This window comes from Xylocopa sonorina, chromosome 4, assembly GCF_050948175.1.
Source record: "Xylocopa sonorina isolate GNS202 chromosome 4, iyXylSono1_principal, whole genome shotgun sequence".
Lineage (NCBI taxonomy): Eukaryota > Metazoa > Arthropoda > Insecta > Hymenoptera > Apidae > Xylocopa > Xylocopa sonorina.
The window spans coordinates 3,391,146-3,415,700 of NC_135196.1; the positions used below are offsets into that span (position 1 = coordinate 3,391,146).

Genomic DNA, 24,555 nt, shown 5'->3' on the forward strand with positions numbered 1-24,555 from the left:
TGGTAATGCATTTATTATCAATGCGTACACATGAAAATGTTTTTTACTTGTTTTTATTCACTTCTTTTTCAATTACTTAATAAGATTTACTCTCTGCATTGGTTGTTCCTCAAACGTGATTCCATGAATAAGAATTTATTACCAGTGCGTGTACGTGAAAATGTCCTTTATTTACTTTGCTTGGTTTCTTCTCAATTGCAAAGGATTCGCTGCGCTTCATTTACCCAACCGTGGTTCCATAAGTAACAGCCCAATGGAGTAAAGTTTGCTGATTAATACCACCCGTATATTTGCTTTGAAATTAGCTTTAATATACGCATATAAAATTTCCAATATGCGAGTAATAAGTAACGTACGACCTTGCGTATCTAAAATTATTACGTATCAGCTAATTAAATCGAAATACCACGATTGTGTTGTGTTCTGTTTATTCTAACAAGTTCTATCGTCCATGAACTATCAGCTGGTTCTTTCCTTCGAATGGCAGGTTTTAAACAGCGTCACAGACCCATTACAAAGAACTGATATTGCAACTGAAATTTTTCGATGGAAGAATATATATTTGACTTGATCGTAAAACTATTATACGATTTGAAAAATGTTGAATTATTAATGATTTACGTATTTTCAATCAACTCTTGGAAGAGCACGTCGTACATAATACCCTTACGAAACATTTGACCAAGGAAAGACGCAAAGATATTCGACTTGGTCCAAAAAGCGATGAAAGTGATTTGTAAGATGTTGAACTATTGAAGATTTATGGATTTTCAATGAATTCTCAAGAAAGCGCGTCGTGTGCCGCGAAGGAAGATTTTTACATAATACCCTTCGGATGCTGTCGCTCCCTCTAGTAATGCAATTAAAGTTATTAAAGAAAATTTTGCAAACCGATTCAGCTCGTTACTCATGCCATCTCGTAACGATACGTAATAATAACGCGTTGTTATCCGTATTTACCGTCCCGAAAGCAAACAAGAGGCCTGGATGCGTTCTCATAAAAGAGCGAAACGTCTTTAAATAACTCAGCACGACAATTCTGCAACTTTTATTGATCGTGATTATTAATCGTTTATTTTTAACATTAATAAAAAGAATCTATTTGCGATTCGGTGATGTTACGAATAAATAACGAACACGTGACGCCATTTATAATTGTCGCAGTAAACGTAGTCCTACGTTGTATTATGAAATTTATAAATATCATAATGAATTAAATTTATCGTAATTCCTCATTATATATAAATTTAATCTACAAGATACATTTGAATTTATTAAAATTTTTTAGCTATGTATCAACGACGCTTTTAAAATTTTTCAACCGAAGATCGATAATTCAACGTCTCTTGAGTATCTCTAGTCATTTTTATTACATTTAACAATTCCTCAACTGCTACTTATGTAAACAATTGAAATATAGCTCGCCAACGTCGAGTCACTCTCGACGAAAAATCGAAAAGGGTTAATGTCTCCTCAGGGACAAATTACAATCTCATAATCGTCGGCGTAACGTCAGTCGATACGATACCTTGTTTTCGCGGCGATCACGGTCGAAATTTTTCATAAAGGAACAATCTCGACGCTTGCACGCGTGTTACGACGCGATATACGATGCATTGCGACTTCAGAAACAAGAGTAACCGATATTAATATTTATCGGCTGGCTGGGGTAAATGAATCAAACTCTGAGAGCGGAAAATTACCCACACGTCGTTTCTCAAGGGAAAGCTTCGTGTTCTAATTACCGAATGCGTTACTATAATTGTTACATCAGCCTGTTAATATAATTATATAACGTTAGGCAAGTGATCTGAACGTTTTATAGATCGTGTCGCATGTATAATAAGAAAAAAACCACTTGATAGATGGTTTCGATATCTTTATGGATTCGTACCGATTCATAATTAATTAGTAATTAAACAATATAATGATTTATACTGTTTTGATTACTTCAAGTAGATCTTGACAAGGTTCTTAACCGTTACGTATCAATGTTTTGTAAAATTTGCTGTTTCATTCGTATAAAGATTTTTACTGTCTCATTATTACTGTATCTCAAGTATTTACGTATTGAATATTATTGTTGTTAACTCGAAACAATTGCAGCTCCAGATGATCGCAAACAACGTTCGCCGTCGTGAGTTCAAAACACCCTATAACGTTCGAGTCACCTACTAACAATCAGCTTAAAGATCGAAAGAAAGAAACTCCCTCTAAAAAAGTATGTCAAATGAAACGCGCTGCAAGAACGGCACATCTTCGTTGCGTTCTTATTCTGCGCGTTAAAATCGAAAGAACGCCACGCAGACGCTGTCATTCCTAAACCGTTCGTCAAGCGAAACAAACCGTTTAGAACGCTCCATCAGTTTCAAGGTTGATTGAAATTTTCAAAGGAAAAACAAAGTTTAGTTATGACTGAACGGTTAAAAATAAGGGATGGCAAAGTTCGCGCGTTGCTTACCTAATCATAATATCTCGCCTCGAGACGATCTCGAACCGGCAGAAGCTCATTCAACGGAGAACTCGTGTTTCCTCTCGACGGAGGCACTCTCGAAACGGCACTAATCTCTTTTCTCGTTTCTTTCTTTTTTTATTTGCTCTCTATTGTACAATCCGAATTTAGGATTCGATGAGAGATAACCAAATCACTACGAGGGGGTCAGTTCGCGGCGAGTACGTTTGTCAATCTGTTAGTATCACTGCCAGCTCAGGGACGTCGCACGGGGCCGCGAAATCAGGCGGTCGCTTCCCACTCTTCCGCCCCGCGACATTAGAAAAAATGTGTACCATACGCGACGGGGGATAATAGCCGACCATTGACAGCTTCACGGAAGTAATAAAACTCACGGTTAAGGATAACTACTGAAGCGCGAATTTATGTAAATAAATTTCTACTCGACCGGAAGAGGTTCCCTGGAGGACCCTGCGGATCGATCTCGTTTCGAATGATATATATAAAAATATACTTTTTGGTTTGTTTTCAATTTGCTGTTCGTAGCGCGTAATAGATACGTCATGCTAGAACAGTGTTTCGGAATTATTTTCTTTAGTCAATTTCTCTACGAATATTCCGATTACGGGTCTGCAATATTAATTCGTGTAAAATGAATGATTTCATTCGTCCGTTTCGTGTCATTTTTATGGTACCATTCCTGTTCCGGCTAAAACCGAATAAAATAAACGAATGGAATTACATCGCAGGATACAATTAGCGAAACGATCGCGGCGTTTTCCTACGCGTGAAACTCCTTAATCGCGAGGTTATTATCCAAGTATTCGAGGGGAAAAAAGAGGGTGGTCGCGATATAAAAATGAAAAGAATAGAAGCACAGAAAGAGATCACCGAAGGGCCCAGCGCCTCTGCACCCCTGTGCCCTGTCCGAGTTAAATTACTATAGAAGACTTTATCCACTTTAGGCACCGGCCGTCAGGCAATCATCCTATTGCCGTACCATAGTATCATGAATGACGGTAAGAAAAGCTACCGAGAGCCGGTTGCCACGAGTTCCACTGAAATACTGCGCGCTGCCTACTCTCTCGTATTCCCACGGTCCACTTCGCCGAGAGAAAACAATGCGAAACGATATTTTCGATCGGTCGGATACACTATCGAGACCACGTGGTGGCGTTAGTCGATACATCCGCCGGAGTCGCTTGCGCGTCACATTTTTTTCACAGGACGAACGAGAGACAAAGTACGAGCGAGCTGAATCATAGTTACCGATACAAGGTAATCCAAGAGCGAGGGACACACGATACACGGACGAAGAAAGGGAAAAAAGGAAAAGTTTTTCGCAGTGAAACGGTTAGGAAGAGAGGCGCGAACGGTATTTTTGAGGTGTTCGCGGCATTTGAATTTTTCTTGACGCTCGCTCCGAGGAATTCGTAGCGCGAAACGTTGCCAATCCGCGAACCTCCTTATTGCGTCTCTTACCACTTTAAGAAGCAACTGTGAGATAATGACCCAATTAGATGTCATTTACACGTGACTCATATTGCCAATTTATCCATGTCCGGCTGCCAGGCTTTAATGCCATACGTGCGCGATTATCCAAGTTTGGTATAGAAAGGTAAACGTTAACAGGCACGCTGCACCTGCGGGAGCTCGGGTCAACAGAAATCGTTCGCCGCATTCGTTGAAACTGTTTCTAGAACCGAGCGTTCGTAATCAACCTACAAGCATTATCATTTTTAGCCGATCCTTGACCGATATGCTCGAAACATTTATACACGTAGGCACAGCCGACGAACGTAAAAAGCGTCGCGGTCGTATCCCGCGATCGTCCATTTCTCGTGTCGATATTTTAAAAATATAAAGCTTCGAATATTCCAATTTCTTTCTGAACCATTCTCCACTGTGCATACGTATGCGTATACGTTATGTCCTGTCGAGTATCAGAGAAAAATTCAAAACAAAGTTCCCCGAAACGAATAAAGAAATATCGATAAAAATAAAAGGATAGATGATTACCGACAGATAGTCCAGGAACATAGTATCGTTAAGGGGAGTGAAGGAGGGAGGGGGCGCAAAGTTGTATAGTTACGCTGACGCGCGAGCTCTCGTTTTCTTAGCCACCTAGTATACACGTCCGGTTGGCTGGCACTCTGCAACTTTCCTACTTCATTCATCGACGCATTCTATGTGGCCTTTGAAGGTTGCGCAGGCAGAAAGGAGCGGAGGCACGGCCGCGAGCCGCCGCGGCGATCAGAGCCAACCGGCGTGCATGCCGACCAGTTTCAACATAATAATTCCTTCTTGGAAATATACCGTACAGCTACACCACTACACTCTAATGTATCGCGAATACGAATCGCCGCTTTGCATCTTCCCATACTCTCTTTGTCCGACTTATTCGCCGTATTGTCGAGAAAATGTATCGCAAAACTGATTACGTAACGGTAAAGCTGCAATATGTTTAACGTAGTAGCCTTTTTAATAAGGAACATGTCGCCAAACTAGGAGAATTCAGCAATCATCCCCTTTGATACGGTTATCTAGAGACTCCAAATATTACGTTCGATAATACGTAAACTACTGTGATAACGTAGAAAGTCTTACGCGATGAAACTGATAAGAAATAGAGAGGAAAAGTAATTAATTCCTTACAACTGTCAAGCAAGATTGTATATTTCACTTGCTTGACAAATAAGGAAATATTACATATGAAATGATAGTGCTACGATATGCTATCGTAGTAATGACGAAATTAAGTCGATACTATCTATTTATACATTTTACACTCTTATACGATTTAATAAAACTAAACATAAATGAATCCTAAATCCTAAATATTCACTTTATTCTTTACTTATTGGACATCTTGTGTATTTTTATAAAAATCCGCAGTTTCTTGTGCTAAAACAAAAATAACCTTTGCGGGTATCGATTAATCATTATTATTTACTAATGATCCCTCTTAATATATAACAACGAAGTTCATTGACGGGAAAGAAAGTAGTCGCTCGAGAGTCACGTGAGAAATATAAACAGAAAACATGAACCCCGTGGGCCCATGCGACTGTAGATGTGTATAACAGGAAGTTGTAATAACAGCCAGCACCGGCATCAATGAAATAAGAAACCACCAATGACTGGAATACGATCGGCATTCCGAACGATCTATCTCTACGTCACTTTTAGGTTAGCAACCGTGACGCGCTTTCACCGAGCACACCGACGCGATCGCCGCAACTGTCGCAATTTCTACCGGTCGACGAACGATTATCGCGCGTTATAAAAAACGGTCTCCAGCCGGGGGGGTAAACGTGGATAAACATTTACGAAAACTATTCGAAATCCATTGTGTGTACACGATTTAACGGGGATTCGTGCACGCGTTAAATCGTACTCAAGCATGAATAGCATAGCAACGAGAATATCGGTGGGAACGGTGTCCGATATAGCGAGTAAACTCCGCGCGTTCCATCGAAAATTCCGTTCGTTCGATTCCAAGAGCGGTCCGCACGGATACCCGCGCTTGTGGCCGTGCACGTGCGCGAAAGCGCTCGACGGAGGGGAAGGAGGTTATGGACGGCGCCTCGGGACGAAGGAAACGAGGGGGCTGAAACGAACGACGAAGACGGCGAAGAGAAGATATAATAGTTCGATCCGGCGCCGTACGTAGGTAAAAGATAAAATATCTGGTTAAACGCGGTGACAGCGTAGGAACGATGGTGTATTAGACCGCGTGCCGGTATACGCCAGCGGTGAATGGTGGGGAGGAAACGTGAATGATCCATAGAGGTTGGTATCGTTGTGTGCGCGGACGAGGAAAGGCTGCGCGGGTAGATGGAACGCGGTGTACAGATAGAAGGGAACGGGATAGTAGTGAGACGGTGGGGATGTAGCGATGAGAGAGGTGGGGTGTGGATCGAGGCTCGGCTTTGGAAATGGCCGCGGGAAAGTAGAGAGCGTTGCGTCGTCCGGCTGGCGAGCTCAAGTTTTCTCGCGTGCAGAGCGGCTTTGGTTTGACCCGGCGCTTCGGGCTTGCGGTCGCCGAGATTAACAAATCGTAGAAAAGGGGTTGCGATGTTTTAAACTAATCGAAAGGGAAATCGGGAGGATCGGTTTTAGTGCACGACTGGATAGCCGCGGCGTTGGAACCGGTGTCTGAGATCAGCGCGGGCGGTCGTGCACGAGGATGGCCGGCGACGACGGTGCACCCGCGAACAATGAGATCCTTGGTACGAACGGGGAGGGGCAGGGTGCGTCAGTGCGGAGGGAACCGCATTCCAGAGTGGGCGGCATCCTGGAATGCGATCCCCCCGGTAACAAGAATTCGCCGAGCGAGCGAGCCTCTACCGACGACGATTGCGCCGACGGAAGCGGTGAAACTGTGATTGCCGGCGATAACGGCGCTCTGTGTCGATATGCTATCGGCACTGCCAATACCGCTATGTCTTTCATCGAAGTTTGCCAGGTAACGATATATCGCCAACACCGGCGTTACAGCCTCTTTAATCTGTTCTGATTATCAATGAGTTCTATGTCTCTTCTCTTTCCGTTCTTCCGGTCTTTCTCACTCACGCGCGGCCGTTCATCTTTCCCTCTCGCTCGCGCGAGGAAAGTTCTTCGCGCGTTCACTGTCACCGATCGATACGAAATCTCGATTTCGAGATTGGAAACTTTCTCTAGTTTCGTTATTCCCGGACTTGACTAAATAAAACTCGACGCAGTCAATTTTTAACCGGCTATTACGATATTTCCAATAATGGGAACGAACCACCGTTAATCGTTCGATTACTATGACGCTTTCTCGTCGTGCATATGTTTCAGATGATTTTTACAGCTACGTGTTAACGTTACAAAAAAATCGTGCCATGTGTTACAGATCCGACTGCAGCATCTATTCCCGCAATTAGTTTCCTCGTCGCGGTATAATCTTTGCGAGGATTCTATAGAATTTACCGCGGAATGTTTAGCCAACGATGTGATACGGTATCTACTGAAGGAAGATATATATCTTATATCACGAGACCCGGTCTCCCGTAGCATGAGACACAATGTGTATCAAATGTTAAACAAGCACAGTATTCTATTCGCGAGCATGGTAAATCGTTTGAACGTTGTACCGGATACGGCGTACGAGGCATTCATGGGAGTTGCGGATGAGCTGTTTTTACACGGCGGTGTTACATGGGCAAGAATCGTCTGTTTGTACGCGTTTATGGGTAGACTCGCGCTCTGGGCGCGGGATAGACGAATGCACGCTTTAAAGAGGAAATTACCGTTATACGTCTCCAGATTCATTGGTGAAAAGGTTGCACACTTCATCAAAGGATACGGGGGATGGGTGAGTTTTTTTCTTTTTTTTTTTTGTCTTCTTTTTGCTCAACTTTTAAAATGTGTATGCTGTATGCACGAATGAAAATTTTCTTGTTACATCGATACATGCGTATTCGCTTCTTGCAACATCTCTTCTATCTGTACGTATATTGAATTCATTCAGGAGCAACTGTACATAGAGTATCCTGTGGCAGAAGAAATAAGCGGAGCTATCTGGAGGAGTCTTCTAATGACAGGTGCCACGCTTGGTTTGGTCGCAACAATTTTAACGGTCACCTCCTGATATACCCTTACAAATTAACAACTTACACAGGGTATGTTTTCCACGAGATCTTTCGGCGTACTTATCTTCTACCAAAATCTTTTAGACATAACTTTCGAGAGTTTACATTGATGCTTTACATTTTACATTGGCATGGAAAGTGAAATTGTGTAATTTGCGAATCATCTTCGGCTACACTATCGTGACAAGTACAGGATGTAAACCGAGCCTTTGACTTTGCATTCTGCATAATTTTCATACTAATGTTTAGAACCGTACTCGGTTCGGAATCATCCTACTTTTTATATCCATCGCCCTAAAAATATGTAACTAGAACAAATGATAATGATACGAGATATTTCCTATTATATTCATACTTTTGTAACGACAACAATGCAACGAACTTGTCGAATTAGTCAAAAGAACAAGATCTTATTTAATGCTGATTTAGATTTTCGTCAAAGTAATTTCGCACGATACTCCAAATTGCTGTTTTAGGTATTTAAATACCAAACGAGAATCTCAAAATTATATTGAATTTAGGTAGAGAAGCACAATCTAAATGTATTTATTTATAATTTATTCTAGGTAGAAAATATATTAATAAATTTCCTTGTTCAAAGACCATCCTTAATGGACACTTAGAACTTATTCGAAAGCAGTCGATGTAACAGTGCTCATTGAAATATACAGTTCTTAAATGTTTTAAAACAACAATAAATGTTATATATGGTAGTTTTTAGTAACGATGCAAAAAATTTTTATACGACTATTCGGAGATAATAAAAATTTATATAAAGTACCAGTTTTCTTAGTCGTATTAATTATTTTTAGAACCTATCTTTTAAACACAAATATTAATCATCTGGAAAATGATACAGCAGGTTCCAACTTTTATACACAAAAGTAATTTATGATGACTTGTTTCATATAAATGAGACATTTGGATATTTTTGATACTATACGTAGAATTCATACATACATATAATAGTAACAAAGAAATGCAAAAAATAAATGATTAAATATATGTTTTTACGTGTTACGTTACAGTATTGCTCAATATATATCAATATACTGTATTATAAAGTATATAAAGAAAAAAAATACGAAGAAGGTATTTTCAGTAAAGACGGAAAACTAATATTTTTCCATTAAAATTATTAAAAATATATTCAGCAGATATTGATATAGTTTTATTCAAAGTAGCATATTTATTTAAACCTAAATACAACCTATATACTATTCAAAATATATTGACTTATTATTTAATGCCAGAATGCAAGTATTCTCAAATACATGATTAATAATAAAATCATTTATCATATAATTTGCATCCTTTTTCCTTCCAAACAAATAACACGATATCACCAAAAAGTATAAGCACATTCAATGTTTAAATTTAAAAATTGAATGTATAATTTTCCTAAGGGCAGTTTACTAACGATACGTTTCTTGATTTATGTATACCATTAATGATTGAAAGTTACTAAAAATGTACAAACTGAAAACATATTTCTTCAAGTAATATCGTCATTGTTAGGAAATTCGATAATAAACGAACGTCCTTTCTGAAATATGTTTACCAATGAAAAAGAAAGTAACACAAACTGCTCAACTTTATCGTACTTGGTCTTGATAAATACATGATGATTAATTTGTCCATGAGATGAGGGCGTATAATTAGGATACACATATTGCAAAAAATTTTCTGAATCTTGTTCAAATATTTTTTAACATTCGAATGCAAAAAAATTCCTCTATGATTATTCATAATTGTATATATTACGCGAAAATACAATACAAAATCATGAGCTAGAGAATAATTTGTTGCGAATATACCACAAACTCTTTTCTTACTTCTATTCAGATTTCATGACTGTACAGAAAACAACTGTTTTTCTTTAATTTTTTATTCCCTAATATGGATAATAGTAAGAATCAACAATTTATTTTCCTTGTTAAACCTTCAAATGTTTCCAAGTTTACTAATATATTGATATTACAACTATGTATAAGTATGTATTATGCATTTATGTGTGAATATAATTAACTCAACTATTCAACTGTACAAATGGGACTCTTTATCTCGTTCCCTACTTATATAACAGTAAGTGTTCATTGTATCGCAATGATTAATCACCAATTATTTGGTTAATGATACATGACACATATCGTCAGCACTATGAGAATATTACATCGAATATGTGTGCGTGTGTGTGTGTGTATGTGTTTGTTACGTATACGTGAGATAAACTTTAAAAGAAGTAACGATTATACATTAAATAAAAAAAGAAAAAAAAACATCATTGATATTTTTATTAATTTTAACAAAATGAAGCAATCGACTAAGATAATATTCTTATACCTCTAGAAATTGGTGATTGTAATACGTATAATACTATTGAATTCATTTTTTTATTGTTTCATATACCAAAAATAAAACGATGCGAATTATTAATTCCTAGATATATTGGACCCATTTATATTGTTTTGCATGCTCGACTCTGGTTGTTTCTGCCACGTAACAAGAAACTATTGTTCTAGTTTGATCGGTATTTTAAATATCTTTATTTTTTACATTCGTAGACCAATGGTTGCATTTTCATTTTTACAGTTATACGAATTATTCGTTTAAAGGACATCTTATCTTGAAATCATTACGTATGTAGAAAGAAACAAAATAAGAGGCATAGAAATATAACTTGATGTAGAGATTGCACACGATACTGACGACATATGATCATTTTAATTCAGTTGTTTGTAAAGATTGGCAGTAATAGCCTGGACGTATTATTGTCCGAAACAAAGCAAAGAATGGTAAGACATTTTATGAATATTATCTGCACCGATAATCCTGTTGTGTTCAATTATCCCTTCATAGATCGAGTGCACAGGACTGAGAATAAAAGACAGATTAAGGATAGTCTAGTTCTATTATAAACCTTTTCATGTACTATTTGCAAAGAGCTCTGGAAAAGTCGTTTCATTTAAGAATCGAATACCACTTTTCTAGAGAGTTTCTAGTGATATGAAAAGGTACGATGTATCATAATACTATGGCATTAAAATATATTAAGCAAATTTCCGATAAACTGTTGTTTAATACAGCAACATACTGTCCGATTTCTTTCGTATCTCCAGAGTCATTTCCCTCATTCGACTCGTGTCACTAGAGATATATAAAATTCATTTCAGATTTAAAAATATTATTGCAAGGTATGTTCGCGAAGGATCGAAATATGCAACGATAAATAGTACACAGCAAGCGCAAATTAGCATCATTAATTGATACAAAAGTATTTTACATTTAGCCTGATGGTGTGTAATAGGATTCGAGTTTAATAAATTTAAAATTTCATTAACGATATATGTGTTACCACAGATCGTATTACGTTTAAAATATATCTAACACGTAAATCACTTGGTGACATGCTCTATTTTTGTTCCTTGTCAGCTTTCTTGATTTATCACAGCTGGGGCAAAAGTGTCAAGGAAGTAATCTTGTCTTGCACGCCCGAAAAACATAGCCGGTTCAGATCTCTATTCAACGTAGTCCCACCAATCCTTTTCGTAACCTTCATATACATGTTCTAAAAGCACTTTCCTCCGGCTGTCACAATACCTTCGAGTAAAAATAACACACGGATATATTTTAAGCATCATTCAAGTAAATTTTACAAAAACGTTAGATAACAGAGTTCAAATAGTAGAATTTCATTTCATTTATCGCTTATTAATATTATTTTAAAGCAGGCAAAAGTTAAGGGAATAAATGAACAATTTACCTATATTTATCTTGAACTTTTTGTTTAATATCAGCAAGATTTTCGCTTGTAATATCTCGTTCGAGGTATTCCGAGAGTCGTTCCGTGGTGCCCTCTAGATCCTTTTGGTTGTCTTCAAAAATCACAGATTGATTATTTTTTCGCACATAGTAAGCAAAAACGTAGGTATACATAAGAGTCTGTCTACAGGAACACAAAATGTCTACTGCTTTCTTTAAAAATTGTACCTGCAAAGATTATAATAGAGCTCGGTTTGTACAGTTATTTGGTAAAATGTTCATTTTGCATTTAATTACAATTAACTTTACCTCGATCCATGACATATTATGCTGTTGCATTCTTTCCATTCTTTCTTTAACGCTAGCGTAAAGTTTACTTTCGAATTTTAATGATTGCATATGATTTATATATCTGTTACAATAAAATAAGTATCTCTGTAATGCGGATCGCGATTTCTCTTGAGCATCTCTGGCCGCTTTAGCCTCCTCTTCGTCATAACGATTACAATTGTACCAACTGGAACCATGCGGTTCCCATGGCCCGAGACACACCCAGCAAAAGTCAGTTTTACAATTTTGATTTTTACACACCATATGGTTGCATCCACCATCTTTTTCAATAGTCACGTTACATTTCGGGCATTCTTTAGTATTGGCGGCAATCCAGTTGGACGTTTCAGAATCGTCGTCGCACTTTTTAATCCATTTACGCAGCAAGTGACATTTCACAGGGTCGTGCCAATTTTCACCGCAATGGAAACAAAATGTATGTCCACATTTACATGTCACGGGTCTTGCCTCTACGTACTGCACTTTTATAGCGTTATTACAATCTGGAGATGGACACCATCTCAGTAACCTATTACACTACAGGGCAAAACAAGAAATAGCAAGCGAGTATATAAATATATTCACATGTATCTCGGTAGAGTAAAAAGGAAAAAATTGTAGAATATTTACTTCAACAAAACTATTTGTTATTAAATGTTGATATTTCAATTTCACTTTGGAGTCTTTTACGAGACGCATAACACTGGCATCGTCAACCAAAATGTCACAAGCATGTGCCGCGCACGCAATTGTTTGACCGACTCCTTCCTCCATAATTTTGGTCGTTAGATACTCTCCCCAGCAGCCAGTGCAAAAGCGATGTCCGCATTCAAGTCCAGTCATCATCTAGATATTCATTGAAACATGTCAGAAATTTATATTATGCTTTTTTAATATCAGTTACAATCGTATTATACTGCACGTATGTATATTCAACATATCCTTTTGTATACATACTGCGGATGGTTGAATTGTAAAACAAATTCCACATTCCTCCGTACCATTCGTTGATATTCTTCTGGACTAAAAACGTTAATACATGCTCGTTACAACCTCAATAGTTTTTCGTACGTAAGCAATAGTAAATGACAAAAAGTGAACTTTATTCACCAGAGAGCTTTGAGAAGACTGGCTTCTATTTATTAACGGACCATTTCTAAATGGATTGACAACTCGTGCTTCCGCAAACAATTTTTCCTGATCACCATCATAAAAACGTTCCATTAACTTTTCTTTGTCCCATTTAAAATGATTCAATAGAATACGCGTAGTCGTGGCTGGTATCTGTAATTAAATGACATGGAATTTTAACGAACCAAACAAATTTTCTTTTCTTTTTTTTCTTTCCATAACATTTCCTATATTCCGTTTATTCAATTTTATGAAACCAGTTATATTCTTTCACATACTTCCACGACTGTATTCACTTCTTTGATGGAATCGACCATATGTTGCACTATTTCTTCTGTTGACAAAACTTCGAAAGGATATTCGTCGACGTCGGTCGCTTGTTCCCTCGGATTTCCTGCCTCAATTTCCATTGCAAAATCCACATCGTCTCCACTAGATTCATTGCCAGAATCGACATCGTACGTTTCTTCTTCCGAATCCATTGCGAATATTTTAGTTTATTAGGTAATCAATATACCGATATATGTTTACTTTATATATTTTGCACCTATATAAAAAAAAAGATAGATAACATTGCGATCAAGAGATACAATTTTCTGAGATTAACAGTTTAATGATTAAATTCTTTTTTCTTTTCGATACACAGTTAGTCTTATTAGTAACATTGTAAACATACATTGGATACAATGAAACCAGTGATGAACAAGTATCTACCATAATCAAGCGAAAACAGTATATTCTGACACATTTTTATCTCAATTTGTGTCCGATAAGTTTGAAAAAAAAGAAACGCAAAAATTATATGATTAACACGAATGTATCTGACACGGCCGACTAATTTGGATTCAATTTCAATACCACAAATGTAGATATCACACCTGTACCCGCGAAATACTGTTGTAGCGGGACAAGGTGAAAACAGCTTATGTTTCAGCACATGACGTCATCATTCGCTACTTCCCGAATAAAGGAAGAAGCTTTATCGTACGTTTCGTTTTACTTACTGTCAATACTATTTCACAAAATTTAGAATCGCGACAGCGAAGCGATTCCCGAATTAGCGTAAGAATGGTTGAAACTTTCAAATATTTTTACAATCGACAGAATTAAGAATAAAATCAGCTGCCAAAACATCCGAATTGAACTCCGGCAGCTGATATTCCAAATGCTATTTTCACGGAGAAACGGTGAACGAATTACTGTTCTGTTAGCCAATCAGAACGCTTCGGTCTACCGTACACCATCCAATGGTATTTCATGTTTATCAAATTGATATTTTACAATGTTTTACATTGTTCCTTGGTCTCTATTAACGCTTTGTTTTAGAATTCAATAATTTCATGCGCAATTTTACAGACGGTATTATAATCGACTAGCATAAATAAATATTAAAGTGATTACAGGTAATTCTACAAAAACGAAAAAAATTGTTTTAGCATCCAAGCCACGATGCAACATCGCGCGGCTAAACATCGTAACAAATGAAAATGCAAATAATTTAAATAAAAGTCATTGACGTTATCATTACTTAAAAATAGTGTCTTACTAGCTGCAATGATTTTTGTTCAGCAAGCACTTCGATAATGCTGCGTTCCACCATTATCGAACAATTAATAACGTTAAGAACAATGTTTACAAACGATCACATTAGCAAGTACAACGATAAGAATGAAATACCTTGCACGATTTTATCACAAATAGAATATACAACTTTTCTTGGACAACTTATATACAAATACTAAATTCCAACTGTTACGTTTAAGTATCACCATGTATCCAACGAATACGACCAAGTCACTGCACAATGTTCTCTCGAACTTAAAATGCGAGCAAGTCGAGGAAAACTTATTCCGATATGGTTCCAATCTCGTTTAACGCAAGAGAATTACCAACAAATACATACACGCACACGCACACAGAACACACACACGCGCGCGCGCGCGCGCGCATACACACACACACACATACACACATCAAACATCAATCAACGAGTTTAATAAACACGAAACAAACACTAAATACACTACGAGATTTCTAGATATCTATCAATGTTGAAACACATCACAAAATTTACAAGATGTATTACCATGCACGATAATCTTTCCAGCCATTGTATTCGACAAATCACAATAGTTAGTAGGCTAATCGGGTAAAACCATAAATTGATCTAGAATGCACCATTTGCCATGGAAGAGGGGACGAGCTTATAGCTCGAATACTGCTGTCACGTCTATAGCAGTGCGATGATAATTTTTTCTCCTACAATCGAGTCGAAAACGTAGTTACTTTTTTTCTGCGCTCGTTATTGAAGGCTTAAGGTTATAATCGGTCGGTAGTGGACAAAAATGGACGAAAAATTTCACGTAGTACTATACCAAAGAAGCGAAAATCTACGAGAGACGCGACAAACGAAATGTCTCGCCACCAATTGTCGTCTTACTGACTTTAGTTAACTACGTGAAGTACGCTACGTATGCGACGCACAGCTGACGCACATGGGCGTCTCTACAAAGGGCGCAACTTTGCGACATTTGTGATAAAATTAGTAAAAAATTATAAATGTTTCTTTTTAATAAACCACGAATAATGTCGCAAATTATGTTTCATCCATGTCCACTCGTACAGTTATTCTGTTATTCTCAGAATTGCTTCGAACCAATAGCAGTAAACGATTCAAAAATGTACGGTTTTCAATTATTAGTTCATAATAATTACCAGGTCAATTCTGTTTCTTTGTTTAATGTAAGAAAATATGTAATCGATGGCTATTGAAGAAAAACTTGAATGTTAAATAAACAATTCTGTAAATTAATGCCAAATAAATGTATATAAATTGTTTAAAATACATTTAGTATCGTAAAGCGAGATTAAGTGAATATAAAAATTATATCGCTATTCAAAATTGAATGTATTCCCTGAAATAATTATTATACGCAACTTACATGGGACAGTAAAAATTCAAAGGACATTGTTCACAACTTTGTGTTACTACGCCAATGCATGCGCGAGTGACAAGTGGAGGAACTCACTGTGTTCTGTCAAGTTTAAGTTAACCTCGTAGTGTTACAGTTTTCGAGATAAATGCAAAAGTGACTTGTATGGTTACCGGGCAAAATGAGTTTGCCCAGCGTAAGTGATTATTCTTTGTTAGAAAAAATTGGCTCGGGAAGTTACGCTACTGTTTATAAAGCGTTTAAAAAGGTACGTGCATTTTGAGGTTCGGTATAAACGTTTTTACGAACCATATGACTACAGTGTCGTAGCTAGATTCGCGAATACCACAAAGCACACACGCGACATTCGCTAAAGAAAAAAAGAAATATAAGTACGTAAAATTTACGTTTTCAACTATTTTTGCTTTATTCACATACAAATAAAATGTTAAATTTTATCATTCAAATTTAAAGATATATTAATTGCTTTATGAAAAGAATGTCATGCTTTATGAAAATCATATTTTAAGATTAAGAAGTTGTTTTTCTTTTTTGCAATACATAAATATATATGGCATGATTGTACATTTTTAGAATTTTCTATTGTGTAATACAGTGAGCTTTTCTAGGTTATGTTTACATATCAATACATATTTTTTCTTTTTATAAACCAATAGCAGAATACTGCAATGCAGTTATGGAACTTGATGAAGTATATTTGCGCATATATATTTTAAAATTAGTCAAAGAAATAAATTAATATAAATTCGTTGTTAACGCATGTCCGACAATTATAATCAATTTAATTATGGTAATTGTGCATCTAAATTTAAAGTTAATCTTTAGCAGATTTGAATTAATTTAAATTTAATGAAAGATTAATGATTACTCTCACGCATAATGGTTACCTCAAACGTTGAACATATATATATATATATATATGCATATACTTTTTGTCGCGATTTAAAATTCATCATATATATATATATATTATTTCTATTTAATTTTTTAAACTTCGTTCGCAACAGAGTGGCACTATACAGGTTTTACATTCGGTATAATTATTCTTAACATGAATGTTGGCACTGTTCACGAAAGTGAAATTAATTTATAATATATACTATTTACTCGTTTATTTATTTACAAGGGTAATTATTTAAAAATTTATGAATGAACAATAATTAATATAATTTATTAATATATTTTAGTCGAATTTGAATTATATGTCACAGAATTGTTTCAACAAATCTATATGTACATATATTAGGAAACATACTTGTTAGTAATGCGCGATAAAACGAAACAAGTGTTTTTCAGAATTTGTGTTCTTAAATTAATATTTAGAAAAACTTAGCTTTTCATTATATTTTGTTACTTCTCCCGATGTTATTGTTGCATTTAATTATATCTATATAATTAGGATTTTGGAATGATCAATGCTTTGTAACTTGAAATAACATTAAGTATAATAGTATAGTTTTTTTATTTTCCAGACTTTGCTGTTAAACTATTTTCGCTTGTACATTTAAGTTAGAATTGGGTGATAAAACTACTCTCTGCCGATTAAGAGTAATTAGACCTAATTTCGTATATTTTAAGTCCATCATAGAATTTATGAAACATTAATTTTTTCTCTCATCAGTTTGATACGTTTTATCGACAAATCATTTGTACATAAAAGAAAAAAATGGTAGGTAAATATCCGATACATAGAAAGGTAGCACGTGTTGTCGTTATCGATACTCAATGTATCACATGTACGTGTCGACATCATCGTCGAAGATACTAAACATAAAACAATAAGATTTTGGGATGCAACGCAGAACTTGTGCAGCGTATACTATTTTTACTTTGTTTTCATAACATATTCATTTACTAATATAAAAAATAATTAAGAAATTCAGATAACAATAATAAAAGGAAATGGTAACATTCTTCATGGGTCTTAATTAAATCTAACTTTCCTACGACCTTCAGAATATTATTATTTGACGATACTAGTTGATGGTATTGTGCAAATAGACGGAAATGTAATACATTTGCTCACGTCTCTGTAGTCGATCGAAGTTTACACGAATACACTAACCTTGTGCACTATATTATAATCTTTTCCTTGCTTCAGCACATGGAAAATGTTGGTTTATTTAAGTGGGTCATCGATTTAAATGTAACTTGCTTTAATATATTTCAATGACTGAACAGCGGGACGGTATCGCGGAGCGTTCGCACCGATTTGAGATGTGGCCAGAAAAAGATGGTCGCGCTGATGCTCGAAAGAACTGTAAGTTATCTCAAGGCGAGTCTAACGCTATGCTATTGTTGGTCGTTTGTAGGATGGATGCCGGGAGGTAGTCGCAATCAAGTGTGTAGATAAATCGTCTCTCTCCAAATCAGCTATCGATAATCTCGTCACGGAGATCTATCTCCTGAAGATACTAAGGCACGAGCATATCGTCGAAATGAAGGATTTTTTCTGGGACGAAGGGTTAGTTCGTTGAATGTAGAAAGGTTTTACGTGTAAGCGAGTATAATAATATATATATATATATATATATATATATATATATATATATATATATATATATAGTATGATATATATATATATATATATATATATATATATATATAGTATAATTGACCGCTAACGGGTGTCTTCGTAAAGGGCGCTCGAAACTTTCGATGGTATAACGTCAAATTTTATTTATAATTTTATACAATAAAATATATTCATAAATAACACAAACGAACAGCGATCGCCAATAATTAATCTAAGAAAGTATATGTTATAAATGTGCGATTAGAAGTAAAAAAGATCGCAAAATACAAACGCTAATACGTATCTTTATTTCATGCCTGATTTATTGTATATTGTTCCGACTCTTCTAATTACTTCTTAATCTATCTATAATCCTTTAATTATTTTGAACCACAAACGAAGACACGTATCTATCGTCTAGCATAATACAGGCACATTTACATTGCGATGGAGTACTGTGATGGAGGTGATCTATCGAGTTTTATAAAGAGAAGGCACCAGTTACCCGAACAAATTTGCCGTCGATTTTTACAACAGCTCGCACTCGCTTTGAGGTATCTACGTAACAACAATGTTTCCCACATGGATTTGAAACCGCAGAACTTGTTGCTAACAAGACGGCCACAATTAACGTTAAAAGTCGGAGGTTCGTCTTACATTTCAAGCTCTTTGTTTCAAGCCCTTTTCAATTCTCGTACTACGAATTCGACGACGTGGTTTTTTTTTTCATGTTCATTTCAGATTTCGGTTTCGCTCAGTATCTTTCGAATACAGAGCACAAATTTGCAATTCGCGGTTCCCCGCTTTACATGGCGCCAGAAATTTTGTTGAAACGCAAGTACGATGCTCGTGTCGATTTATGGAGCGTCGGTGTGATCATGTACGAATGCCTCTTCGGCAAAGCGCCGTACTCTAGCAGTAGTTTTCAGGAGCTAGCTGACAAAATTAAGGACAGCAGGCCTATAGAGGTGATTACAACGTTTTATCTGCTTTATACAACGATAGTCTAACATTCTCTCCTCTTTATTGGTATCGTTTATTCTAACTAGAAATTGTCATTTTTGTTATATTACGTTTGGTTTCTTAGATAAATAGTGCGTTTCGTTTAGAATTGCCTCCATTGCATGCTAATGATATTGCGCAGGTAGTAGAATAAAAAAATGAGAAAATGATTGATATTATTCAAATGCAAGTTAGTCATTGCTCTCATTGCATAGCGCACGCCCAATTAATTTACTAGTAATTTTTTTATCTTTTAATGACGTTCGAAGGAGTTCTTATGAGAGAATATATTACAATCGTCTAATATCTATATAACATTTTTATTGATTTGTAGATATTAGGATAGGATAAAAAGAACTTATAAAATATTCAGCGTTACGCGTTACATTGTTATATAGAATGTGCATATTTTGGACTTTGCCTTTAAATATTTGGTATAAATGATATATAGATTGCTTTGAACGAATACAACTTTTATCGTTACATGGGTGCACTTTTTATTTAGGCTATCTTGGAACTTTTTTGTTACATATTGTACTATCTGTCTATATCTTATCAATAAAATATGTACATAAGTTACTTATATAACATAATCACACCATACAATATATTATTGTGAACGTATAACAAGCAATATAATGTGTTGGTGTTATATGAAAAATAGGATATTCTAACTAACGCTACTACATACGCTAATTCTAAGTTGCATCTAAATATAAAAAAATATATAGTTCAGTACAAGTAAGTGTAGTATAGTTCTAATATATATAAATTTTACAATGATCAAAGAATTAGAACTTCTTAATAAATAAATATAACAATTTGTAAATTCTTTATAAAAAAGACTCAAATCGAACTTACAAACAAACTCATGCATAATTGTAAATCAAAAATATAACAAGGTACATATTTAATTTAAATGAGATTTATCAATAATTTATGTTATATACATATTAATACCAATGTACGCGTATTAACTTTGACAATTTGTTTATTTTATTATTTTAATAACGTTTAATGTACCGTTGGTACCATAAAATGGCAGTTACCCAAGGGATCACACGTGTCGCCTGAATGCAAAGATTTATTGTTGTCCTTATTGAAGCATAATCCTGACGAAAGGATAACATTCGATGAATTTTTCGCTCATGACTTTTTGGATTTAGTCCACGCGCCGACAAAGGAAAATTATGAAAAGGCAGCAAAACTAGTTCAGAGAGCTGTGAAAATGGATGCGGAGAAAAATTCTAAAGAAGCATTTCATTTGTATTGTGAAGCTCTTAGATATTTCATACCTATTGTTACAAGTAAGAATGGGTAATATAAATTAAATACGTGGATAAATGAATAATAAAACTATAAATATTAATAAATTGTTAGGTGAGACTGACTTGAAACGAAAAGAAAGTTTAAGGTCACGCATAAATGATTATATTAAAAGAGCAGAAATACTGAAAGCATCCTGTATAGATAATAGCAACGATAAATGCGTACAAATTAAAGATAAAGGAACTTCCTCGTCCATTCAGAGGATATCGTCATCAAATGACAAACCATCGTTTGTCTATCACGATCTACGTTCGTACTAAAATTTTTATAATATAATAACCTTTTTGATTATACCTATGAAACTAATACAATAACTTTATTCTAATTCATTATTTTGTATAAAAGAATTCATAAAATGATATTTCTGTTATCTCTTAGATAACGATTAATATATACGTATTACATTGAATTACATTAAAAATATTAAAGGAAAAAACATAATTTTTAATTATAGTATAGTTCAAATGTCTTCGCACTTAAATTTTATGGTAAATATAGTAAATTAAAATGACTTGGTATATCATACTTGGTAGTAGTAGATATTATATAATTTCAATTGCGAACGTGAAAAAGTTCATAATTTATTCATTATTCATCTCGGGTTGGACATAATAATACGCCTCTCCCTCTCTTTCTCTTTCTCTCGTTTTCTCTCTTTAATGAAAGAAAAAACGGACTAAATGATGATCGTATATGTAATAAACTGATTGAGATGGAATGAAATTTGTACTGTCTTTACTGACGACTAAAGATTCTTCTTCGTCGCTGAATATTGCAAGAAATGCTGTACTTGTCAGCGACCGTAAACTCGATACTCATTCTATATAATATATTGTTCGTTTAAAGGAAATATTATTTTATGATGGTAAACGATAAGTACATTAAACATGTGATACAATTTACGGTTTTGATATTATCTAATGTGCGCGTAAAAATTGTCGTGAATTACCAAATTTACTGTTTATTGGTAGGGACGCTTAGCAAAAGTACAACTGGTATGGCGGATGCGCTCGAAATAGGAGAAGTTGCCGAACTATACCTTGCAGAGGGAAATTACGCGCTCGCGTTAGAAAAATTTCAATCGTGTCTAGGAATGTTGGTACCCATGTTGGGCAAAGAACCACCAGGACGAAGGAGAGATTTGTTACATAAACAGGTAATTAAATTCTATAATCAATATCAATTTTTTGTTACAGTCAATTTTAAACTTAATCGTACATGATTAACTAAGCATAAAGTTGCTAGAACTGTGTAACAAAGTTTTATTTTATATCTTGTCTTATATGCGAATATAAAATATATCTGACAATAAAAAAAGATAGTAAAATTATTTCATGGTAGAGATCGTGGCTACGAGTAGTAGATATACTAGCGCATATTAGGACACCAACTGCGGAGAGGCAAAATTTTTATTTAACTAATAATCGTTTTTTCTCTCTTCTTCAAGATGATAGATGAATTTGCATTGAAATTAAATTTCTCATTAAATTGATAAATGTTCTTTAATATAATTATTCACGGGAATTTGCTTAGTTTTAATTTAATTTAACTAATAGAATTTATTGAACCGAAACAATTGAATATCTTTCGTATTCTTAGTTGCAACTTTATTTCCACGGGTGTTATTACTAATATAATAAATGGATTTCATTTTATATTTATGTATTCATAAAGCAAGTCATCTTAAAGCTATACAAAATATGAATTGAATTTTAATTCATTACTTTTTTACCTTCAATTATTATTCAGTTTTTTAATAATTAAATAGTTGTTTAAATGATAGCTTACAATGTTTAATTTATTTCTACAAATAAAAGTGATTTTTATTAAATCATATTTTCTCGTACCATTTTCAATTTATACACTAATTTCAGTCAGTTTTACTTGAAATATCGAAAATTTCCGATAGCAATAAAAACCATTTCACAGCGTGCTTTTCCCTCCGTTAATGCATGTTTCAGTTGTACAACTGCATACTAATTAGACATTAGTTTTAATAATTTTAATGTAGTGAAGTATTAAACATCGTTGAACTTTTACGCGTATATATTAATATAAATAAAAGATCAATGTTAGTAAAATCTTAAATTGCAGTATATGTATACTTTTCAAATTTCTTTTGCCATACACACATACATATATGTAGTATCACATTTTTTATTTCTACTGAATAATGTTATGGTAAATTGACAGATACAATTTTGGATGAAGGAAGCCGAAAGCACCAAAGGGCTTTTAGCTACTAAAGAAATTGAAGAAAACGTGCAACGCGTTAGTGAACAATGCGTAATGCAGTAAATCAAATTTTCCATTTAATATGGTATATTATTTTCACATGCATTCTATTTGTTTAGTTTATGTTGGCTTGTATGTGTGTGTATTGTGTGTGCGCGCACGCGTGTGTATGTGTAAAATGCTGTTATTTATTCATGCAAAAATAAAGAATTTTATATTTAATTTTTCGATACAATAAATATAATTTTATAATGCATTGCATATTTATGCAGTGCGTAAAAGCTGGAATATATCACTATCTCTTTATTAGATACAAACTTTTCTAAAAATACACACGATAACTATCGTGTGGAATAACTAGTTTTTCATTGAAATACTATGCTAACAACGGGAAAAAGGGAGCAGTGAAAGGGAAACATTTTGTGATAGGTACTAATTAAATTGTTCATTTATACATCAATTTGATATTTACTTGCCCTGCTTTTTCTCTCTCTCTCCCTCTTTTTCGCGCTCTTCTTATTACTTTTATGACAATTTATATAAATTGGGATGTATACCTCCATTATATTAGGTCGCATTTCTTTTTTACGATTTTACAAATGATGCTGCAATACTGCGACCACGGCCGTTCTCAGGCAGCAACTTACGTCTTAAGATATTCGATTCCATCAGTTTGTGACGATTCATTTAAGAATACTTTGACTGTTACGCTTTTTTCCTAAGGATTAATTTTCAACGCATGACGTCTATGCGAATGCATTTTTTGTTCCAAATGTACATAATTTCGTCTCATTTCACCGCAACAACATATAAATTGTATGAACTGTTTATAGTGCTTTAATTACATATTGTTTACATTGTGAAGCATAGTTGCACAGTTCGTGTCAAGGATACACCGATTTGTCCTTGATACTTTAAAAAGCATACAACTGCGTGTGATTCATTTGCAAGTAGAAAGAAAAATAGTAAAATCAAGTAAAACGTGTATACGAAATAAAACGTATTAATCGAAAGGGATAATTTCCAGGAAGAAAGCAAGAAAAGCCAAAGCGGAACTGGAGGGCGCGCGCGTCGTGGCGCGTCGCCCTTGCGATTTCCGGTAAAGCCACGTGACCTAGCTAACGGTCGGTGTTGCCCCGAAGCGTCATGGAAAATTCCCATTCCCGAGCAACAACCCTCCCCCCCTTCTCTATATACATACCCCCTGCTCATCCCCACCCGGTGAGA

The 24,555-nt window shown here is 35.1% G+C and overlaps 3 protein-coding genes across 5 annotated transcripts; 2 read left to right on the forward strand and 1 right to left on the reverse strand.

Moving 5' to 3' along the window:
• The first annotated feature begins 6,550 nt into the window (after nucleotides 1–6,550).
• Nucleotides 6,551–8,202, forward strand: LOC143423059 (uncharacterized). Its single transcript, XM_076894120.1, has 3 exons — nucleotides 6,551–6,920; nucleotides 7,332–7,793; nucleotides 7,950–8,202. The coding sequence occupies exons 1-3, from the start codon at nucleotides 6,642–6,644 to the stop codon at nucleotides 8,067–8,069; spliced, it is 861 nt and encodes a 286-aa protein (XP_076750235.1). The 5' UTR covers nucleotides 6,551–6,641; the 3' UTR covers nucleotides 8,070–8,202.
• A 3,162-nt stretch (nucleotides 8,203–11,364) lies between these two features.
• Ari-1 (E3 ubiquitin-protein ligase ariadne-1) lies at nucleotides 11,365–18,425 on the reverse strand. Of its 2 annotated transcripts, none has more exons than XM_076894469.1 (8): nucleotides 18,313–18,425; nucleotides 13,572–13,840; nucleotides 13,273–13,446; nucleotides 13,120–13,185; nucleotides 12,793–13,008; nucleotides 12,142–12,699; nucleotides 11,834–12,060; nucleotides 11,365–11,670 (listed from the first exon to the last, which is right to left on the reverse strand). In XM_076894469.1, the coding sequence occupies exons 2-8, from the start codon at nucleotides 13,773–13,775 to the stop codon at nucleotides 11,589–11,591; spliced, it is 1,527 nt and encodes a 508-aa protein (XP_076750584.1). In that variant the 5' UTR covers nucleotides 13,776–13,840; nucleotides 18,313–18,425; the 3' UTR covers nucleotides 11,365–11,588. The 2 variants fall into 2 exon arrangements, with proteins under 2 accessions (XP_076750584.1, XP_076750585.1); XM_076894470.1 differs by lacking the exon at nucleotides 18,313–18,425 and adding an exon at nucleotides 14,298–14,430.
• Aduk (unc-51 like kinase 3 homolog Aduk) lies at nucleotides 16,281–23,445 on the forward strand. Of its 2 annotated transcripts, none has more exons than XM_076894471.1 (8): nucleotides 16,281–16,494; nucleotides 18,560–18,711; nucleotides 19,194–19,408; nucleotides 19,504–19,730; nucleotides 20,810–21,071; nucleotides 21,145–21,342; nucleotides 22,065–22,249; nucleotides 23,287–23,445. In XM_076894471.1, exons 1-8 carry the CDS (start codon nucleotides 16,408–16,410, stop codon nucleotides 23,389–23,391), a joined length of 1,431 nt encoding a protein of 476 aa, XP_076750586.1. In that variant the 5' UTR covers nucleotides 16,281–16,407; the 3' UTR covers nucleotides 23,392–23,445. The 2 variants fall into 2 exon arrangements, with proteins under 2 accessions (XP_076750586.1, XP_076750587.1); XM_076894472.1 differs by lacking the exon at nucleotides 16,281–16,494 and adding an exon at nucleotides 18,367–18,507 and having other exon boundaries at nucleotides 23,287–23,406.
• Nucleotides 23,446–24,555: the final 1,110 nt, after the last annotated feature.

What these genes read in the sequence shown, in the direction of transcription:
- LOC143423059 (XM_076894120.1), top strand. Translation starts at nt 6,642, where the DNA reads ATGGCCGGCGACGACGGTGCACCCGCGAACAATGAGATCCTTGGTACG. An exon ending in CTTTCATCGAAGTTTGCCAG is followed by an intron (nt 6,921 to 7,331) that starts GTAACGATATAT and finishes CATGTGTTACAG; the next exon opens with ATCCGACTGCAGCATCTATT. An exon ending in TCAAAGGATACGGGGGATGG is followed by an intron (nt 7,794 to 7,949) that starts GTGAGTTTTTTT and finishes GAATTCATTCAG; the next exon opens with GAGCAACTGTACATAGAGTA.
- Ari-1 (XM_076894469.1), bottom strand. Translation starts at nt 13,775, where the DNA reads ATGGATTCGGAAGAAGAAACGTACGATGTCGATTCTGGCAATGAATCT. An exon ending in TAACAAATAGTTTTGTTGAA is followed by an intron (nt 12,700 to 12,792) that starts GTAAATATTCTA and finishes TTTGCCCTGTAG; the next exon opens with TGTAATAGGTTACTGAGATG. An exon ending in ATAATATGTCATGGATCGAG is followed by an intron (nt 12,061 to 12,141) that starts GTAAAGTTAATT and finishes TAATCTTTGCAG; the next exon opens with GTACAATTTTTAAAGAAAGC.
- Aduk (XM_076894471.1), top strand. Translation starts at nt 16,408, where the DNA reads ATGAGTTTGCCCAGCGTAAGTGATTATTCTTTGTTAGAAAAAATTGGC. An exon ending in TTTATAAAGCGTTTAAAAAG is followed by an intron (nt 16,495 to 18,559) that starts GTACGTGCATTT and finishes GGTCGTTTGTAG; the next exon opens with GATGGATGCCGGGAGGTAGT. An exon ending in GTTTGTCTATCACGATCTAC is followed by an intron (nt 21,343 to 22,064) that starts GTTCGTACTAAA and finishes GTTTATTGGTAG; the next exon opens with GGACGCTTAGCAAAAGTACA.